Source organism: Neofelis nebulosa, chromosome 5 (assembly GCF_028018385.1).
Source record: "Neofelis nebulosa isolate mNeoNeb1 chromosome 5, mNeoNeb1.pri, whole genome shotgun sequence".
In the NCBI taxonomy this organism is placed as follows: Eukaryota; Metazoa; Chordata; class Mammalia; order Carnivora; family Felidae; genus Neofelis; species Neofelis nebulosa.
This window is the reverse complement of record NC_080786.1, coordinates 22,591,965-22,614,895: the sequence shown is the minus strand read 5'-3', so window position 1 is coordinate 22,614,895 and position 22,931 is coordinate 22,591,965. Positions and strand designations below refer to the sequence as shown.

General features: G+C 38.7%; 1 protein-coding gene across 1 annotated transcript in view; it reads left to right on the top strand.

The window, feature by feature from the left end:
* The window catches only part of KCNH8 (potassium voltage-gated channel subfamily H member 8), a 355,709-nt gene that overhangs the window by 207,112 nt on the left and 125,666 nt on the right, over positions 1-22,931 (top strand). Inside the window, exon 5 of the mRNA XM_058729774.1 lies at positions 3,411-3,651. Coding sequence (XP_058585757.1) covers positions 3,411-3,651 — 241 coding nt within the window. The remainder of the gene's footprint in view (positions 1-3,410; positions 3,652-22,931) is intronic.

The following is a 22,931-nucleotide window of genomic DNA, read 5'->3' as shown; positions in this document are numbered from 1 at the left end:
GGACAGAGTAGAATGGCTAAAAGACAGTAGGAAGAGAGAAGGAAGAAGAGGAAAAAATGATCTGGATAGTTTATCAGCTGAACAATCCATTGGGGGGAATTCTGGTTATAATTCACACACACACACAAATTCTCAGTATTTTTATAACTTTGCTATTTACAAATTCCTGTTACTGACATCATATTATTTGATTTTTACAGCAAGCCAATACTAGGTATGATTTTTATTAGTTCCATTTTTATGATGCAAAAGAACTTATTCGAGATCTCAAAAGTAGAAGCAGGATATGGGACCCTGCTGTGAATCTTCTGACTCAAAGCCCTATGCCTTTGCCCCCTGCCCTGCGGCTCCGTGATGCAGTTCTGTGGAATAGGAATGTATGATTCAACCCTAGGCAAATGAACTCATCAGGCCATTAAGCAAGGTTTGTGAATCAGGATGTAACACCTTTCATTCCTGGCTCTAACTGCCTGGTACATCTCGGAAAAGGGACTTAATTTCTGCTTTTGTTTTGATTTGTTACTCATTTAAATGACAATTGATGATGCAACTGTTTCCAGCACAAGAAATGTAAAGATCAGATGAGGACCTTGGGAGCTTGAAAGCAAAGTCTTTTAAATGCCCAAATATTACCGGCTCAGTAACAATGGTCCTTGAAGGCGGGTGACAACCTGGGACTTGGTGCAGCGACTACAGAAACATTTTCCTATCATTCAAAAGTTAGTTTCAAAGAAAGGTGACAGGAATGGTTTAGGGAGCAGTTACTTTAGTTAGGTTTTAGCCATTAGCCATTGTGTTTCAATAATTCATAGGGTAGAGGTTAAACAGCAAAAAAACACCATTGATACTAAAGAACATGCTTCAAAATTAATAAATAACATAGAACCGAAAATGAGAATAGTTGGTTGCATTTTTCCTTAGGCAAACTTGGTGTGTCAGGGTTATAAATAAGAAGTCTCTCTTCCTCGTACTTGCTAAAAACATACTTTCCAATTGTAAGACATTTTCTTCCACTCAAAAGTTTTTTTTTTTTTAATATTTTTTTAAATTTATTTTTGAAGGAGAGAGAGAGACAGAGCGTGAGTAGGGGGAGGAGCAGAGAGAGAGGGAGACACAGAATCCGAAGCAGGCTCCAGGCTCTGAGCCATCAGCCCAGAGCCTGACGCGGGGCTGGAACTCACGAACCGTGAGATCATGACCTGAGCCGAAGTCAGATGCTTAACCAACTGAGCCACCCAGGTGCCCCTCAAAAGGTTTTTGATAAAAGTTTACAAATCTGGTGGTGGGAGGACAAGAGCCTCTATTTTTTTTCACTCAGGTGACTGTGTCACGATGTTTGTGGGATCTGAGTTTTTAAAAAAAAAAAAAAAAAAAGACAAACCCTTCACAATTTAAGCCTAATCTGAGATGTAATGAATTTTTAATCTTTTAAAATAATCTTAAGAAATGTGTTTTAAACAACCTATAAAGATGAAATAGTGTCATTTATTTTCTGCCTTGTGAAAGTAAGTAATACATAGCTGACTTTCTGTATCGGCCTCACTAATGCTTCATGTAATCAGCGTAATCAAAAGAAAATACTTCCTGAGTTTTCCCAACCCTCACTCCTAGAGCTGGCCTCAACTTCAAACAAGTTAAAATTTTAATCTCTGTAATATGGTAGCAAAAGACTTCCTCAGATAGAAATTGAGGTCTTCCCCCATGGCTTCTCTGTTACTGTTTTATATTTGAAAAAAAAAATTATATGGGAATCCATCATGTCCTTCTATAAACAGAAGTACTTATCAACCTTCACGTAGTTAATACTTACCAACCCTAACTCTCCCTTCTCCTATGCACTTGCCTACACCTTAATAAGAAGCCCAACAGGTATACGTCACTCTCCTCTTCCCAGTTTTATGCCAAAGCCCACCCTTAAACTTGTTTCTAGAAACCAGAGAATGAGGTGAAGGAGGCAGGTCAAATACCAGGGAACTGAATGGAACGTAGATGTAATGGGCGTCATTACAGGTCAAATACCTGGGAACTGAATGGAACGTAGATGTAATGGGCATAGATGTAATGGCAGATGGGCGTCAAAGGACCATGTAGAAGTGGTACAGCAGTCCGTTACCATGAAATCCTGGCATTATGAGGTGCCTGTGTGAGCTGAGTGAGAATAGTAATAAGAAGTAGAAGCCTGTGTTGGGTGGGAATGCCTACCAAGGAGAGATATAAGATAGGGGGTGCATTAATATTAAGGCAGCAAAAATATTTGGTCACTGACATTCGCCACTAAAGAGCTACATATTCCTGATGGCTCTGACCTTTCTTGAATCCTCTAGTATTTCAGGAATTCCTGAACGTACCCCATCAACTTGTTCTTTCCCCCTTGGCTGAAACAAGAAAACATACCATGACCTGCAAGTAACATGTATTCTAAAACTTTTAACTGTTCACTTCATTCAACTTAACTTTCAAATTTAAGTTTCCATTACCGATCTTGTGTCTCTCATTAATTGAGGTCAAAGCAAGGTCTGCAAGTACCTGGCCGTAGGCTTGTCAAATTTCCACACACGCTATTGTTGGGCCTCCTTTTGTCTCCTAACAGTAAGAATTGTTCATCACTTTGGACTGCTTTCAAAGTGACGTGCTTTTGCAGTTATAGAACTCCAGCAGTTCTCCTGCATTTAATCAGCTACACAGCGAACACTGCCTTTCTCCTCCTATGACCTGAATGACTCTTAAGTAACTGTTTCTCACTTTGCCGTCTTACCAAGGGCTAGCTAGTGTCATGATGAATCCATGCCAGTCAAGGGTGTGAGATGCAGGTTCCCAGCTTGAAACTTCACCAAAAAACCACAATGCAAAATGCATGTAGTTAGCACCACCTGGTTATATTTTGGAAGAAATGTAAGTCGCGTTAACCATAGAATGATGATCATATATTTCTATCCTCTCTGGGAAAATAACGGTAGCTTTGGTATTATTAGAAGAATTTCAGGTCAAACATATCCTTTGGATAATGACCATTGTCTCAAAACTGTAAGTATGTGGAATGTCTCCATGACAATAGGAATACAAATGTATGTTTGTGTTTCCAGTGTATATAAGATTATACTTGCAACCGTGGATGTTTGTAGGTGACGTTTTAGGTAATGATCTTTTTGTTCTTCGTGAACAAAATCTGGATTACTCGCTTAACATTCATGACTCAATTCTGCACATTCGTGTTACTTATAACAAAGATCTCCGCTCAATTTTAGTGTGTACATCTCTACTTTTTGCATCACCACCTCCCAAAAGTCACTTGTAAGAGACATTGGCATTGTGTGTATGAATCATGCTCCTCACAGAAGTGTGTTTAAGGCTGTGTGATCCTTGCTTCTAATGTTGTGTCTCCCTTCTCTCCTTTTTGTCTTTATCCACAGAATGTTTTTGTAGATAAACCAGCGTTTCCGGAGTATAAAGTTTCTGATGCAAAAAAGTCCAAATTCATACTTTTGCATTTTAGCACTTTTAAAGCTGGCTGGGACTGGCTTATTCTATTGGCGACGTTTTATGTTGCCGTGACTGTACCTTACAACGTTTGCTTTATTGGCAACGATGATCTGTCCACGACGCGGAGCACAACAGTCAGTGACATTGCAGTGGAGATTCTTTTTATCATAGGTAAGACCCAACGGCTGCTTTCCTAGGAGATTTGCATAGAGGAAGTAAGTGTGTTCCAGATTTTTCTGACATGAATTTGAACTAAGATCCATTTGCATGGGCATGACTAAGACTTTGATGCAAATTTTGGAGAAACACATATTTGGATTTCTGAAAATTGCCTCTTCCAGCTTTCCCACCGTTCTTTTAGTCAAACAGATCTAAACCAATTTCTTGTGTTTCTATCCTTGTTTCATCAAATATGGGCTAACAAAGACTTAATGGCTATTTTGTTGGTACTCTCATATCCATCCTGATCTTAATTGTGCAGGGTCAAAGATGGGGCTTGGCAAGAACCCATCAATGGTTATCTGATAATGATCCAGTCCTGGGCATGGTTCTCCATACCTTTTCATGCCTTTTTGGCATGTTGGTGGTTGTTGCCATAGGTGGCCTGGTTGTGGAAGCAAAGGATTATATAAGCCTTCCAGTCAATTGGGAGAAGCAGGGAGTATCTGATTTTAACTTAAAAAAAGTCCCCAAGGGATACTTGCTAAGAATATTTATCTCCAGAATATTGGCAACCTCAGTTGAAGCTGTCTCTACCCCACTCTTGTAAGCCTCTTCCTGTTCCCCTGTCCCTTAAATCTTAATCAGTTTAGACCTAAGTCTAGCTCTTTCTTGTACTTTCTAAGACAAGTTCTGTATTTCCATTAAAGGCTTAGACTGACCCCCCGCAGAGGTGTTTTGTTGTGTTTTTTTCCTGTTTTTAGATTCACAGGAAGTTGCAAAGATAGTACAGAAATGTCCCTTGTCCCTTTCATTCATCCCTCTAGAGTTCTTGACCATCATTGGCAACCTGATACTTGATTCTTTACGTGGTCGTGGTGATATAGGGCAATATCCTTTTTATAAAGATGAAAGAATGTTTGGAAAATATTTTCAAGCAGGTAGGTGAACAAAGGATGAGAAATGGATCTTAAAAGTTCAAAGGAAGAAAATAAATGAGGCAGTTCAAACACTTATTTCAATGGTGGTGGTCCTTTTCTCTGTGGAGCTAGCTGGTAAAGTTTTGGGGCCAGAGTGGCTTCTCTAACCGTTAGTATGTTTTCTCTGGATGAGTTTATATGCTCTTGGTGTGGCTTGGGTACCACTATTAACATTACATCTGTTGAGCACCCCCTCAAAGCTATGTCAGGACCCCTGCTCCCAACCTAAAAGTGGTGGCTGTGGTATGTTTAGGCCACTAGATGGCAATGTTGTCTACGTAGGTAGTTTGGCAAGACTACAAAGTCAAGAAAACATAACTTTAATTTTTTTTTTTTTTAACGTAAACCATTCCTCATTAGAAAGGTGTAACCTAAAGGGATGTAAAACTCACTGTTAAATGGAAAATAACAACATTCCAGCTTGCAAACAAATTGGGTGTGTCCCAGTTGCCAATCCACGGTGGTTTTATATCCTTTTACTTTCCCAAACTTCCCTGTCTTCTCCTACCTGCCCATAACACGTGTGTAAATTAGCGCTCTAAAAAAACTCCCTATGACCCCATTCAAAGTTCTCAAGAACTTGAGTACTCAAATGCCTATTACCTCTGAGTATCTACTTAACAAGCATTTCATATCATTATTATTAATGTTATTATTATTTACAACTCTGCCATAGGGACACGGTTATATCTTGAACGTTCCACTATTCCTTGTTCTAGGATATTTGAAATTCCAAGGGCTTGGAAGCCACTTCTGGTACTATATGCTCACTGGCAGATGGTGATGTGTTTATACTCAGAACTGACACCTGTAAGAAAGATATTTTGTACAATTTTGGGGGGTTTAATTGGTTGGTTGTTTTTTTTAAAGGCTTCTTTCTTCTACTAAACCAATGGAGTCTGGCTTGCCCTCTGACCATTGCCCCTAAGTCTGCTGTGTTTTTTGTGACTCACATTTCTGCTGTGCTCCAGTCAGTAAGATGTTCCCCTGGGTAGGCAATACCCCTCTCTTACCAGCAGAATGATAAAGAAATAAAAATTCACTCTATGCAGTTCACCTTCTACAAAGATTACAATTTGAGATTTTGGCCTGCTAACAGTTTTAGAATGTTGCCAGCCTGGAATCCCTTCTTGACTGACTTTTTTTTTTTTAATTTTTTTTTTCAACGTTTTTAATTTATTTTTGGGACAGAGAGAGACAGAGCATGAACGGGGGAGGGGCAGAGAGAGGGAGACACAGAATCGGAAACAGGCTCCAGGCTCCGAGCCATCAGCCCAGAGCCTGACGCGGGGCTCGAACTCACGGACCGCGAGATCGTGACCTGGCTGAAGTCGGACGCTTAACCGACTGCGCCACCCAGGCGCCCCCTGACTTATTTTTATAAGCAGTAAAAACTTTACTGCGCTTTACTGTTGCCGTCTTCCTGCTTTTTCTTCTTTTAAATGAGTTTAAATGTGTCTATAATTTATTATAACAGATTTGGAAAAGTAGTTGAAAATTTCTCCAAGTATGTTTCCCCGAGCCTTTATTGTATGAAATATTTCACAAAGGTGATGTGAAAATGATCACCGAGAAATAAATCAAAACAGTAGGAATAAAAGCGTGCATTGCCTATAATACTGTACTTTCACAGTACTAATAAGGCAGTGTTTGTATCATTTAATAGTTATTAAATTGGTATGTGTGACAATTCTATATGTATTTTTAAACATGTTTATTTTTTGTTTGTAGATAAGTGCTATTAAATTGGCATCTTATAATCACCCTGGTCAGAACTGTTAAAAAGTAGTTTAAAAAGAATTTTGGGGAGGAAAGGCTTTCATATTGCAAAACATGATGCTTTCAAAATATTTTGTTATTTGAACCCCTCTATACAAGTAAGGTGATGTGATTATTTTCTACATGGGGAAAATTAAGTGTTCATGAAAGAAGAATACATCGTCAAAATGGAACTTGAAAGATAATATGTCTCTTTTGGCGATTCATCATACACATTAACTTTATACATTTCTGAGAAATTCAGTGATAAAGAAATCTGTTTAACCATGATTAACCCAGCACCTCCTAAAGTTATTTTTACCTCGGAACCCATTCCTTCCCAGACCACTTGGTAACACTCTTTTGGGAAGACTGACTTGAAAACATTCTTCCCTGATAAATTCACTATAAGTATCTGAGTGTGATTATGCTAGTCAAACTACAAATATGAATGATGAGCTTGAATCTCTCCTAACTACTCTCTTTACCTTAAAGTAAATTGCTTTGTAAACCACATTAATTCTTCAGGATCAGTAGGGCACAAGGTTTGGCTATAAGTTACAAAGTGGTTATAAAATTAGTTTTAGTTTTAAAACCATCATGTATAATTTAGCTGCTGATTCAAAGCCTCATGGAAACTTGCAACAAGAGGTGACCTACTAGTAATTTATCTAATCCAATCTTTCTTAATTTATGGGGGAGGGGGGGTGCCTACTGAGCCCTAGTGATATGCCCAAATCCTGGTAGCACACTCAGGTTTCCTTGTCGTTGGATCAGGTTTCTTAAGAGTTTGTAACCAATATGGTTCCATTTTCTGAAAAATTCTACTCAACTTGTTTTCCTTTATTTATAGCAATGAGGCAGAAGATGAGAGAAAGAAGTGTCAACTTCCTTCTCTTTCTTTCATGAATGCAGAAATTAATAGTTTTCATCTCTGAAATCTTGGTGACAAAAATTGTGATATGCCATTAGGTCTGATAATCACGTAACCCTTTTCCTCATCAAAAACCTAAAGAACCCAGTTTTGTGCAGGCAGCAGTATCCCAGACCCAGGGGATGAGTTGTGAGTATTCCGAGCCAGTGGTAGTTCCTGTCCCCTTACCCAGTTCCAGACATAGGGGCAAATATGTGACCAGTTCTAGCCAATAGAATATAAAGAGATTATTTCTGTGGGGCCTTTTGGGTGTTATTTTCCCCCTGAAAAAAGAAGAGAGACATGTGAAGGGACATATTTGTGTCACTATTCCTTTCCTTCCCCCAGGATGTGTAGATGGAAGGGTATGATGTACTGTAATTATGTAGCCATCTATAATCACGAGGAGGTGCATAGGGAAGAAGATGTGGACTCCTTGTTGAGTGATATAATAATGTTCCTATTACTGGGGCCACTGTTACTTGGATACTTTGTTATTGATAGTTATATTGGTATAAAATTTTTGAAAAATTGGGCCATTTCAGAGGTTCAATGATAACTCCTTTCCAGGGGAACAGAATCCTCTTTCTTCTCTCCTGTCATTCCACTGTGAGCCTATCTAGGAAGTGGTTTGCACATACCACACATATCTGCTGTCATAATCACAAAGACTGAGCATCGTAGGCTATGCCATAAAGCTGCAACTCTGATTGGCTTGGTTTCTCTAAGAATCCTCAGAAAGCTCAAGGTCAGAGGAAACATGGGATACAATTGTACTTTCTGTTTACTCTACATTCACCTTAGTCATGAAAGGACGGTTGAGAGTCATGTGGGATAAAGGGCAATCATGCAGTGTGCAGACCATACTGGAGAGAGAGACAGAGCATGAACAGGGGAGGGGCAGAGAGAGAGGGAGACACAGAATCCGAAGCAAGCTCCAGGCTCTGAGCGGTCAGCACAGAGCCCCACACGGGCCTTGAACTCACAGAGTGCGAGATCGTGACCTGAGCCGAAGACGGCCGCTCAAATGACTGAGCCACCCAGGCGCCCCTCTCAGTATTCTATTTTTAAAGTTATATTCTGTGTTGATTTAGGTAGTTCTATTTCACTGGTTCTCAATAGGCACAGAATCACACATAGGAACCATTTTAGAAATATGTAGATTAGGGGCGCCTGGGTGGCTCAGTCGGTTAAGTGTCGGACTTTGGCTTAGGGCATGCTCTCACAGTTTGTGGGTTTGAGACCCATGTCGGGCTCTGAGCTGACAGCTGAGAGCCTGGTTCCTGCTTCAGATTCGGTGTCTCCCTCTCTCTCTGCTCCCCCCATGCTTTGTTTGTCCCTCTTTCGAAAATAAATAATGAACTTAAAAAAATTTTTAATTTTAAGAAAAAAATATGTAGGTTAGACTTTAATCAGCACTACCATCATTTGGTTTTAATGCTGTTAGATCACAATTAACTTATCTACAAATAATTTTACTCCAACTAATGAACAGATGTGCTCTATATGTAATATGTCTTATGATCATATATTTATATTTTCAACATTTCTGATTATTTTATTTTTCTCTTTCTCTTTTGTAGTGCTTTATTAACTAATGCTTCTACTCACATGTCACCAAATTTTGCTATCTCAGAGTCTTTATTTCCTCCTATCACTAAATTTTTATTATAACCTTGTGACATAATTAAATCAGGTATATGTGTTTACACATAGGAGGAAAAAGAGCGAAAACAGTAAGCAGTTTATCCAAGATCTAGCTGATTACTGACCAAGCTAGGACTAAAACTCTAAACCCACTTGTAAAATGGGTATTAGCATTCTTATGAGGATTTAGTGAGGTTATTGTATCAAGAAATAAGCTTACTTGGTGTTTAATCATTACTGATAAGTATTGTTCAATAATGTCACCAAGCCCCTATCTCTTCAGTTTGCTTTAATATCCACTATTTTTTTTTTTTTTGGAAAACAAGCATTCTTTAATACAAACTGAAAATTCAGCTAATCATGGGAATAAGGTAGACCAGAACATTCCACATCCCTTAGCTTTCGAGAACACGAGTGTCTGGGGAGTCATTTACTGCTTAAAAGATCTAAGGCTTTTATAGTGATTTCTACAGACTTGCCTTAGCATCCTTTTAGAAAAGCCTAGAGAAGGTCTCTTACGTCTACCTAAGTCAAGCATCCCTTGTCTGGCATGCACTGAAATGACCACTAATAATATTAGAGGCCATCATTCCAGGTGCATGTTCCATCCAATCTTCCATCAGCACTTGTCGGAACAAGGGAATAAGCTGATCTGCATTTCAGCTCCTCCTCCCTTTTCCTGCCCTGCTCTGATGAGGCCTGAAAGGCTCTAGCTGTGCTTCCAGTAACAGTCTAGAAGGAAGTCATTAGCTGAAGGCTTAATCACTAGCTTTAAAGTGACTAAGACTTCTCTCTATTCAACAGATTCATAATTTTACTGGATCTGTGTTTAATTTCTAATGATAATTATGGGTACTTTTTTGAGAGACAAAAAGAAAAAGCAGGGGAGGGGCAGAGAGAAAGGGAGAGAGAGAATCTTAAGCAGACTCCACGCCCAGGAGTCTGACCCAGGGCTCGACATGGGGCTCAATCTCACCACCACGAGATGATGACCTGAGCCGAAATCACGAGTTGGGTGCTTAACTGACTGAGCCACCCAAGCACCTCTAGATACCCGTTTGTTTTATCAGACTTCTTCCCAAAGCCTCTCTTTGTTGTGTATAATCTTTATTGATACGCCTTTCCCATTTAACATGGAACTGAAGAGTAATGTTCTTATACCATTTGACTGCAGTTTGTTACTCTCTGACAGAAACTCAAGACTCACAAGAAATACTTTAATTGTTTCAGTATTCTTGGGTATCTTTTTCTGTTAGAGTAAAATGTTTAAATCTCAGTGGAACCTGGAAAACCATAAACGTTTGATTGTTATTTCATTGTACAAGCAAACCCCAACTTAGAGTTATCTTCCTGAAAATTGCAAACAAAGGTATGTCATTTTCCCATTTAGTGAGGTGACTGATATTAAAGATACAGACTTGGATACTGAAGGGAAAGATTTCTTTAAAGTCTATTTATTTATTTTGAGAGAGTTAGATAGGTAGTTAGATAGTTAGATAGAGCACATGCACGTACAGGAGAGGGGCAGAGAGGGGGCAGAGAGAGAATCCCAAGCAGGCTCTGTGCTGTCTGCACAGAACCCAATGCAGGGCTCGATCCCATAATTGTGTGATCATGACCTGAGCCAAAAGTCAACAGTCCGATGGCTCAACCAACTAAACCAGCCAGGAGGCCCCTGAAGAGAAAGATTTCTCTCAGTGAATAAAGTTGAAGTTTCATGGTGATGAGGGAACTCAAATTTTACCACTGAATGGTTTGGGCATTCTGCTATTCCTAGACTACATATTTAGAAGGCTTGAGTTAGCATTCATTTATCTCTTAGCATTTAAGTCCCTCCCTCCTTTCCTCTCTCCCTCCATCTGCTCCCTTCTTCCTCTCCTGCCACTTACGTACTTTCTTTCTCCTGTTCTCCTTCTTCCTTTCAAACATAGGGTAGCAATGGAAGCCTACACCCCCACATCCTCACCCTTCACACTTATCTTGGATTGAGTAATAGCGTCTCTTTTAGAAAAGATTTTTTTTAATGTTTTCCTTATTTATGAGAGAGAAAGAGAGAGTGCAAGCAAGGGAGGGGTAGAGAGATAAGGAGACAGAGAATCTGAAGCAGACTCCAGGCTCTAAGCTGTCATCACAGAGCCGGACATGGGGCTCAAACCCATGAGCTGTGAGAACATGACCTGAGCCAAAGCCCACTGAGCCACCCAGGCACCGTAAGTAATAGCATCTCTTTTTTTTTTAAACATTTCTTTTTTTTTTTTAACATTTATTTATTTTTGAGACAGAGAGAGACAGAGCATGAACGGGGGAGGGGCAGAGAGAGAGGGAGACACAGAACCAGAAGCAGGCTCCAGGCTCTGAGCCATCAGCCCAGAGCCTGACGCAGGGCTCGAACTCACGGACCGCGAGATCGTGACCTGAGCCGAAGTCGGACGCTCAACCGACTGAGCCACCCAGGCGCCCCTATAGCATCTCTTAATAAGAGGAACTCAAGATGGTATTCATAGCCATGGCTCAGAGTTGACCTTTGTCTCATGTGGGCATTTTTAACCCAACTGTAAGAGTATCCCAGTCTCTCCATTCCCAGATAATACGTTTGGGGTAGTGAATAAATGGAATGTGTTTAACCATTGACTAGAAATGAATCAGGACTCACTTGGCTGCAGACCAGCTAATTTCTGATGAATACATTTAAGCCTGAGGATACAGCAATAATGAAACAACAACAGCAAAAAACAAAAAAACAGAAAACGAGTGTGCCACTTCAGATTGCCACAGAAGTGTAACATACTCAGTATCTTATCTCAAAAGGGAAGAGATTTTAGTTGTCAGAATGCCTTCGGAAAAAAAGAGAGTGCACTGAAAAAGTTAGGTACTTTTTTTTCCTTATTGTTATTAACGGCTCCCAAATTCATTGACTTAAAAGTACCTATTCGGGAACTAGACTAAAGCAAAGACTAAAATTGCATTTATTTTTGCAAATAAACTCTCAGTTTCGCTGTTGCTTCTGTAGGCTTTTCAAAATTCCCCATGGGAAGATGAAGTACTATGATAAATCAAATATTGAGCAGATACCCAGGATATGTGGCCACTGTATTTTCCTGAACTATGTGAAACTAGGAAACAGTGCTTCTTCATTGGATTGGGCCAAAAATAGCAATTAATGTTTTCCTTAGGCTAGAATAATAGGTTTACGTTTGATTTTAAAAAGCACGTTATTCACTATCTTTTCCTGTTAGACACATAGATTTTTAGAAATATTCCCACCATTCTTCACTGTGACTGAAATCATTGAAATACTCACTGACAATGTTCTGACAAACCAACAGATTACATTTTCAAGCATTTTCTTTGATTAGTTTCATTTCTCCTCTGTGGATAGACCATGCTAATTACATAAGCTTCAAAATAGAAACAGTGGAGAAAAGAAATGGTCCTCAGTCACACCCATCCCAGCAAGACCACTGCTTCTGCATTCAATCTCTCTGGTTGTTGTTTTCTCTCTTTTATTTTCATGTAGTTGTGATCATAGTCTACACAAATTTTGGTGACTTTTTTTTCCACCTAAGATTTGAATGTAAGGATTTATCTGTGTTTCATAAATATTTACAAACATTTAATAGGTGCATAATATTCCATCATGTAAATGAACTAGTTTGTTTACTTAATAACCATGTCTTAGTTGTTACACACTTGAGATGATTATTTTTTTTGCTACTTAAAAAATTATAATGAACATCTCTGTGAAAAATATATTTATTCATTAATTGAACACATTTATATTGAATGCTTGTTTGCCATGCAGTGTTTTAGTTGGTAGAGATAGAACAGCAAAACAAATAGAGATCTTTGCCTTCATAGGATGTGTATTCCAATGGAGATAAACGGGAAACAAAACAAATAAGTAAAATATATAACATGTCAGATAGTGGTGAGTTACATAAAGAGTAGAAAAGGTGAGAAGGGGGAAGAAATGGGCTGCAATCCTAAATGAAGTGGTCAGGGATGTGAATTAAGAACATGGCATTTATTTTTTGTTTTTAAGGTTTTTTTTCTAATTTTTTTTAACATTTTATTTATTTTTGAGACAGGGAGAGACAGAGCATGAACAGGGGAGGGTCAGAGAGAGGGAGACACAGAATCCGAAACAGGCTCCAGGCTCTGAGCTGGCAACACAGAGCCCGACGCGGGGCTCGAACTCACGGACCGTGAGATCATGACCTGAGCCGAAGTCGGCCGCTTAACCGACTGAGCCACCCAGGCGCCCCAAGAACATGGCATTTAAATAAAGACAGAGGGGAAGCAAAGAAATAGTCAACTGTATGCCTCGAGGAAGCACATTACAAGCAAAGAGAGCATCAAATGCAAAAGACCCCACTCATACATTTAGAATTATTTTAAGGAGTGGAATTACTGGGCCAAAAAATATTAATATATACAGCTTATAACATATTTTCAACGTTTCATTTTTTAAAATCACATTACCCTCAGAGCCGTTATTGGGCAGTAAAGCTCAAGTTGAAATGCAATTTGTTCACGCTAATATTTTTTTATAGTAATAGCTATTGTAGAAAGTTAGAGATGCCTGTCACTTTCTGAATTTGTTTTACTCCTAAACAGTCATTTCATTTAATGGAGTAATTCAGATAAAATGACGTTATTAATATTGCATCACTGTTACTTATTTTCGCTTTGGTTTTCCTTAGGAGATGAGATATATACGGAAAGTCGGGTTGTATTTGCCTGGCAAATGCAAAGCTTACTATTACACGATGTACCTGAATCCATTGTGTTTATATGTGAAATATTTGCGAGATGGTAGATTTGGAGGAAACTTGTCTTAGCACACTCCGAGAATGATGCTGCCCTGTGGCTTACCTATTACCGTGAATAGACTGTGAGGAGCACGTGCTCATAAAATATGAAACAATAGTGCTTGTTTTGAACAAGGCAAGGAAATTAAAAATGGAATATTACTAAATTTAGAAACCCAGAAGAAAAGTGTGAGTTCTTGATTTAGAAACCTATTGCAAAGTAATGAGGGATTTTTTTCTTTCCATTTGCCACTTATCAAACATGAACTCTGCTATGTCATTCTCTCCTTTTCCCACTTTTTTCAAGTATGCTTTCTTGCAGTATAAAAAAAAATCATACTCTCTAAGTAAAAGTGGCATTATTTATGTGGTTTTTATTTCCCATGTCAACCCATGCGTTTAACATTTGCCGTTGGTATAATCTCTCCAATTACCCCATTAGGTTTAAGATAAATACATAAATAACTTTTTAAAACCAAATATACTGAGAAATTATTTGAATATTTTAGATAACAGAAAAAATTATGGCCACCTGGGCCCACATGTAATTCACTATGTATTCTTCAATTCATTACATATTTGTTGAGGACCAATATGATGTCACTGAAGTGATTGCACATGGCATTTCCTCAGCATAGTATAGAAGACCCTCCAGAGTCTGAATTCTTATCCTTTTTTCTTTTTAATTTATTTTTGAGAGAGAGAGAGAGAGAGCATGATCAAGAGAGTGGCAGAGAGAGAGAAGGAGACACAGAATCCAAAGCAGGCTCCAGGCTCTGACCTGTCAGCACAGAGCCCAATGAGGGGCTCAAACTCAGGAACTCGAGATCATGACCTGAGCCAAAGTCGGACGCTTAACCGACTGAGCCACCCAGGAGCCTCTGGCCTCTTACCCTTTTTGTATCATCACTTCCTCCTTTCTCCTGTGGCTGCAGCCCTTTGAGACCACCAGTAGTTCTTCAACTGTGCCATTCCTTACGTTCTTTGTATTTTCCTATCTTTTGTAGTTGCTACTCTCAGAAAAAAAAAAAATGGCTAGACATCTTCTTAGCTCTTCTTTACCCAATAAAATCTGCCTCCTTGAGGTATCATCTTTGATGTCTTCTACAAAATCTTCCTTTTAACTCTTCTAACCCTATCACCATGGTCTGGGGTAGGTTTCCCTCATGCATTCTTTACATGCTTTCCCTTCCCCACTCTTCAACCCTATATCATAATGGTCAATTTCTCCCCCACTCCACGCACATACAATAAATAAACTAGGAGTGCCCAGAGGACACGGACTGGATGTTTACTTCTCTAGTTCCTCCAGGTAATACGTGTCTGACCCATAGTTAACAGACTAACGTTTATCTACTACCATAGTGCAGATAAAATACGAAATGTAGCTCATTGAGTTGGAACAATGGCCTTCTTTTCCAAAGGCAGTCCTCCATCTTCTTGGTTTAAGACCAAACTTATATTTGCAGAGTAGACTCAAGATAAAATATTTTTCCATGTATTATTTCATTCAATGATTTTAACAAAGCCAGAGAAGAGTTCTCCAGTTGCCTGTTGCCTTTTTGTCAAATGGAGCTTGATAGTCTTTTTTTCTGACTCTTTCCTATCTGATGCTAGTGATCTCTTCTTCTCTTGCTTCGGGTTCCATGGCATACTGTGATCTAGTTTTCCTTCTCCTTCCTCCAGATTTCTACTCAATCTCTTTCATGAGCTCTTCTCACTTTGCCTGTATTTTTAAGTGGCATTGCTTCCCTGGATTTGCCCTTGGCTCTCCATTCCCTCTCGTCTATGTCACTCTCTCACCATGGGGTGTTTGCATCATCTCTTATTAGTTCAGTGTCGGTGGTTTCCAAATCAATCTTTTGAACCTGATTGCTTCTAAAACCTCATGCATGTGTATTCAACTGTCTACAGACTATCTCTCCAATGAAGCATGACTTCTTCGAGTACCACAGACTGGAAATTGAATTGTCTTCTTTTCTTACAGTACTCACCTCTTTCCTTCCTGTATTTTACCGTGTCTGTGAATATGACCCCATGAGCCATTAACATAGGGCTTTTCACAGATTCCTCCCTCTCCCTTAGTCCCCCAATAAAATCAAACTCAGAATCCTGTGTGGCCCACCTCCTCACCATCTGCTGATACACTGTGTCTTCTTACTCTTCACTGACCTTATTTTAGTTCCAGTTACCATCAGTTCTGATTGGATTACTACAGCCCCGCTAACTTCTTTCCTTGCCTACACTCTTGGGAATCTATTCACTACTCTAGAGTCAGGTTTTTGTAGTTGTTGTTTTAATGTTTATTTATTTATTTTGAGAAAGAGAGCATGCTCAAGCAGGAGAGGGGCAGAGAGAGAGAGAGAGAGAGAGAGAATCCCAAGCAGGCTCCACACTGTCAGTGCAGAGCCCAACGCGGGGCTCGATTTCAGGAACTGTGAGATCTTGACCTGAGACAAAATCAAGAGTCTGACGCTTAACTGACTGAACCACCCAGGCTTTCCTGTTGTTGTTGTAATATAATGTATATCTGATCATGTCATCTCCCTGCTTAAAACCCTTCAAACGCTTTCTCTTCTTGAACTCTAAATCAATGCATACCGGGCAGCCTCCATCCTCTTTCTCCTTTGTGTTGCTAACTCGTATTCACCCTTCAGGATACACCTTATGTGATCTCCCACCTGTCTGTAGCAAACTTCATCTTCCAAGTCTTCATCTTCCAAGTCAGCTATTCTTTGAATATAGCTATTCCCCCAGAGCGCTCATGATGTAGCTTTATAATTTCCTGTGAACTCACCTATATTCCCTCCTAAATTACAGTTTCTTTGAGTGCATGAACAGAGCACTAGTCATATTCGTACTCCCAGTATCCAGCCAACACATGTACATATTAGGTGGTCCATAAATATTGGTTGAATAAATAAATGAGGAGTAATCATGATTATTTCTGTTTTACTTAAAGAGAAATTATAACTTAGAAATGGTAAAAACAAAGCTTTTCAGAGGAGATGCTGCTAGTAAGGGGGAGAGCTGAAATTAGAACCCGATTATATTTTTTAAAAGCCAGTGTTCATCCCGAAAGTCATGATACATTATCATATCACCACATTTAACCAAACTACAATTATAATTTTAAACAACAAAATATCAAAAAAGTACACATTTTTTTAGAAGTTTTTTAATGTTTATTTTTGAGAGAGAGAGACAGAGCACGAGTAGGGGAGGAGCAGAGAGAGAGAGAGGGAGACACAGAATCCGAAGCAGGCTCCAGGCTTGAGCTGTCAGCACAGAGCCCAATGTGGGACTCGAACTGATGGACTGCAAGATCATGACCTGAGCTGAAGTCAGATGCTTAACCTACTGAGCCACCCAGGCGCCCCAAAAAGGACACATTTTTTAAACTTGCTAATGTTGTGCCCATAGCAGGATTATTGTTGCAGTTTCCATGGAAACCAGTAATTTTGGTGGTATTCCTTTGGAACCTTCAAAACAATTTTATTTACACTGGATCATCCAAAAGGTATTATAGAAAGTGTAGAAAAACTCAAAATAATCTGGAGTGGAACAAAAGCCTAGAATACTGAACAAGAAGCAATTCTTCTCACTCATCTTTTGAGGAGACCAATAGTGAACAAAGGGGTGATGTCTAATATTTGCAACTCTTAAAAAAAGTGTGAAAACCTAATGAGGTCATTCCATGAGTGTACGACAAGACAGGGTGTGAGAATGTAAAACCATAAAAGTTGATGGGAAAATGTAGATGGAATGTTCCTTGCTATGCACGCATTGATGATAGAAGTAAGGATCTAGAATGTAAGCTGTATAAATTTGATGAAACAGGAAGAAACTGCAGGAAAGTTAATAGCTGTAGCAGCCAACAAAGATATAATTTCTCAAGGAATGGGAACAACAGATGTTCGTGGCAGAGAGGCACATGAGGAGGTGATATGTCATGTTTTGTGGTACTGAAATACGTCACTTCTGCATACTGCAATTACACATCCAGATCCATCTGGTGGTGAGTGCATGTGCGTGCATGCACGCACACGCGTTTTTAAGGTTCCTGTGATTTGTGCACATATGTCAGGGACATGGGGAAGGGTGGTCAATTTCAGGTCATCTGGATGTCCCTTGAAAGGCTTACTAGTCCAAGGGTGGTTGTAGCAATAAAAGGACTTTTTCTTTCTTTGGGACATATTTATACTAAAAAAAAGTTCATTCTTTATCTGAAATTCAAAGTCGTCCTGTGCTACATCTGGCGGCTGGGATGAACTCAACGGATCATACTAATGCCTTGGCTTTAGCAAGCAACACCAGGAGGTTGAATGCCCAAGAGCTATTGCAAGAAGGGTTTGTGCTGAAATGAGGCTGACCAATTTTTGGCTAAAGAGGGCAAAAGAAAAACTACTTAGGGACTTAGGGGTGCTGCCATCCTTAGGAGAGGCTGGAGCACTGGGTGAGTTCCTTATAATGATGAAAAGTCACATTTTGATTGCCCTGTCAAGACCAGCTACTAAAGCACTATTTCATGGGAAATGTTAAATTACTAAGTTGATGGAGGAATCAGAACAGTGGGCTTTGCTTTGTTTATTAGTTAGATTTAATAAGCTCTTATAACAAGAGCTGCAACAAAAATTCAGTGGCTTCTGAGATGTAGAGAGTTATTTCTGTCTCACCTAACATTCTGGGGAGTGTCCTGAAGGCTGATAGAGAGAAGAGGGGCAAGTGCTTGTCTTATGCAGTTGTTTAAGGACTGAGACTGACAATGGCTCTCCCATCTTTAGTGGGTGGCTTCTAAGGTCATTCTGTTCTTCGTTCCAACCAGCAGGAACAGAAAAACAAAGAGCATAGAAAGCAAATATGCATAATTTCATGTGCAAAGCATACAATTTGCATACAGTGTTTCCACTTGTAAGAGCCTCACTTGCAACCACACTAGTGGCAAAGCGGGTGGGTGTTATTACCCAGCTGCAGTTGTTACCCTGGATTAAAGGGAGTATGAATTTTGGTGAACAGCCATTTTTTCTTGTTGTATTTTGCATGATATACTAGAGTTGCACTACATGGCTGTTAGATTGAGAGAAAGAGAAGGAAAACAAGGTACTGTTTTAAATAGTAAAGGTAGTTCTCCTCATCATTCAGTTTATTTTTTTTTAATGTTCACTTATTGATTTTGAGACAGTAGGGAAGGGGCAGAAAGAGAGGGAGAGAGAAAATCCCAAGCAGTCCCCCAACTCAGGGCTCCATCTCACAGACAATGAGATCATGACCTGAGCTGAAATCAAGAGTTCGGATGCTTAACCGACTGAGCTACCCAAGTGCCCTCCCTCTACCACCATCATTCAGTTTAGGAGAAGATAAGGTGTGAGATAGGTCTTATTTCCTTTGTTTCTCCCATACAGTGGGGGTTTTATTGATTTGAATGTGATTTTAGTATTTTGAAGAAGTTACAACATGACCACTGGATGCAGGTCAGCTGTTTCACCTGCTACTGAACTTAAGATGCCACAATCTCTTTTAATGTCAAAGGAAAAGGTGACAGAATGGACTTAACTAGAGATGATAACTTCATGAGTGACTAAAGTTCTTTTGGGTATAGTTTGATTCCATATGAATTACTCTTTACTCACTGACTTCACAACCTAATATCAACATAATATGCAAGTCTTCTACCTGCAAAATAAATAAATATGCTCTTTCTCCACAGTCATTTATTAAGAGCTGTGCCGTTACATGGTTTGAATGTATTTCAAGTCTTGAATGTATTTCAAGTCTTGAATGTATTTCAAGACACCAAAACAGTTCTTCACAAGTGGTGAGGCTTATAGATAAGCAAGTGAAGTAATTTACATGCTCGTTACAGGTACTACCTAAAGGAAAAGAGGAAGAATAGTGAATAGGTATTGGAGGATGATATTTGATCAGATCAGCCTCTATCTTGGACATCTTTACTAAGATAATACAAGTGAATCCTTATCACTAAGAGATTTATTTTCAGAGCAGATTGAAAATCTGAACTGACCACACATATGAGTAGTCTGATAACAACTGAAATATGCAGAATGCATGGTCAATAGTAATCTTGAAGCACATTGAGAAACAGTTATGTTTGAATCTCTCAAATAGCAAAGGAGACATTACTGCTTACACTTAAATACATATTCAGAATAGCATCAGTACTGATGGACATACAAATGCTAAAAAAGCACACGACATTAGCTTGAGTATAGAACTCATCAAAACCACCCCAAGTCAAGTAATGTAGTAGTGACAGACGAATAACCACATTTGGAGTACTCAGCTGTTTGAGTGATGCCTCAGAAAACAACTTCTTGGAATAAAACCTTAGACTTCTAATTTGTGGCTATGTTCAATCCTGAGTAAACTGAATTTTGTAGCACCTTCTGACTTTAACCCTGACAAAGACAAGGTTCTTTGATCCATATTGCTAGAAAAACAGCAGTAAAACCATATTAATGTACTGAAAGGTTAATTTGAGGACAAGACCTTTCCTGAATACATGAGCAGATGACTTTTAACAAATGGATGTGTCTTTGTAAAATTTTATTCATCTTTACATCAAAAACCACCACCCTCTAAATAGAAAATAAGTAGAACTAAGCAATTAAAATATGTAGAAAATGTAATAAGTAGAAAAACACAGAGTTGGTAAGTTTTGAGAGTTATGTTTTACTATCTGTAGAATATCCCTGAGAACACTAAATTTTATTTATATAACAGATACAGAAACGCTAGACACTATATTTTATTTATATAAACAGAGACAGGAGCAGTTTCTAGCTCCCCTCCAGAAATACTCTGCAATAAGTTTAAAGGATAAACTTGTAAAAACTATAAAAAAAAAAAAAAAAAACCTAACAACAACAACAATAATGAAAAACTTTTAATGTGAAATATGAACGTAAAAAATAATGAGAAACTTTGTTTCTTTTAAGACTGTAGCCCCAAATGGTGGCCTTTGATTTTGTACATTTCCAAAGGATAGATTTAACCTCGTAAAGGGCATGTTCCACTCTGACTGTGACGATAAGCACACCTGGGTATTAACTGGCTCCAGACTACCTCCTGCCCACTCTAGCTCTGGTCTCTTTTTGAGTTCCACATGTGATTTTTTGGATGCAATTTCTGTTTGCCTTGTGATTTGCCTTCTTGGTTTTGGTAACCCACCATGCTTGGTGATACCGACTTGATTTGTCTTTGGGCCACTTTCTCTACTCAAACAACCCTGAGGGAGAGTTAATAAAACATATACCATCTTACTTCCCAACTTTCCTTTTGATTTCAGTGACCTGGATTATAATACAACTAGAGCAAAGAACCACTCTGTGCCCCAACTTTGTCATTATTGCTTGATCCTACTCATATCTTGCTGAAATCAGATAAGTGTGGTTTGACACTATTGATCTTTTTATGATTTTACTGTTCACAAGACTAAAAGTAGACTAAATTATAGAAACCACAAGTAGAAATGCAATTATGGCATAACACAAATATATGAGCAATTTCTACAGATCACACTCATAAAAATAGCTATGAAATCATAATGTGCTAAAGTGAGAATCTATTTTTCTCTTAAGCATGCCTCCATTATTTCAAATACTGAATGTTTTTTCCATTTAGGGGTTTTTTTTTTAGTTTTTTAAATATAATTCTTCAGATTTGTGACTAATCAACTTGTGCTTTAAACGTCAAACGTATTAGTCACATTTTAAATGCATTTGAGAATACTTTGATAGAGCTTACGCATATCCATTTCTTCTGTGCTGGAAAAGCTAGTATCTGACAGGCCGCTGGAACAAATGTAGGGACCAGAAACAGATCTGTGCATATATGATCACCTGATTTATGACAAAACCGTGACTAGAATACTTTGGGGGAAATGGTAATGTTTTCTAAACTGGCGCTAGATCAATTAGATTCCCACCTGGGAAAATATAAATCTTGACTCTTGCGTCACACGACACACAGAATCACTTGCAGCATATGGACTGTAGAGAAAATGTAAAAGTCAAAAAATAAAACTCCCAGAAGACATCGTGGTAGAATAGCGTAGTAATCTTGGCATAGGCATCAATTACTTAAACAACACAACTCATAATCAGAATGTATACTAACAATTCCTACAAATCTGTAAAAGAAAAAGGAGGGAAACCTATTTCATTAGACAAAAGTCCTGAACTGACACTTCATGAAAGAGGGTATCCAAGTATGCAGTTAGTACATGCATGGGATCATTGGGAAAATGAAAATAATTTCACCACCAGCAAAATGAGTACAAAAAATTAAAATAAATGAGAAGACAAATTACCAAGGGTTGTAGGAAGATACGGAACAACGTGAAATTTCATACACTGTGTGTAGGAACGCGAATTAGTACGATCTTTATTAGACTCTGCCAGCATCTGCTAAAGTAACTTATGTAATTACTTTATGACCCAGCAATTCTGCTTGTAGACTCAACAAGTCTACCTATAACTATACAAAGAAAGGTATAATGTTTGTGTGTGTGTATTTCTAAGAGCATTAACTGTAATAGCCCAAATTGGAAACAACCCAGATTTTCACCAACGATAAAATTAAGAAATGAATTTCTATATAGTCATACAATGAAATATGTATTTATATATATATAATATATATATTATATATATAATAAAATATATATAAAATATAATTTTATATGGCAATAAAAAACAGTGAATGTGATACCAAGTTGATAAAAATCACATACGCAATGTCTAGTGAAAGAATCCATACACAAGAATACATACTGTATGATCCATTTATATAAAGTTCCTAATTACGCAAAATTAATCGATGGTAATAAGGACAACAGTGATCTTTCAGGAGTTGATCACTGGACAAGATCATAAAGGAGGCTTCTGGTGTTCTGGTCCTAGTTATAGCTCTATCCATTGGTGATGACCAAGATGGTCAACTTTGCGAAAATTCGTTACCTTGTCCACTTAAGACCAGTGCATTTTGGGAGCACCTGGGTGCCTCATTTGGCTGAGCGTCCGACTTTAGCTCAGGTCATGATCTCATGTTTCGTGAGTCAGAGCCCCACATAAGGCTTGCTGCTGTCAACCTGTCAGTGCAGAGACTGCTTTGGGTCCTCTGTCCCCCCTCTCTGCCCCCACCCACACACTTGTGCTCTCTCAA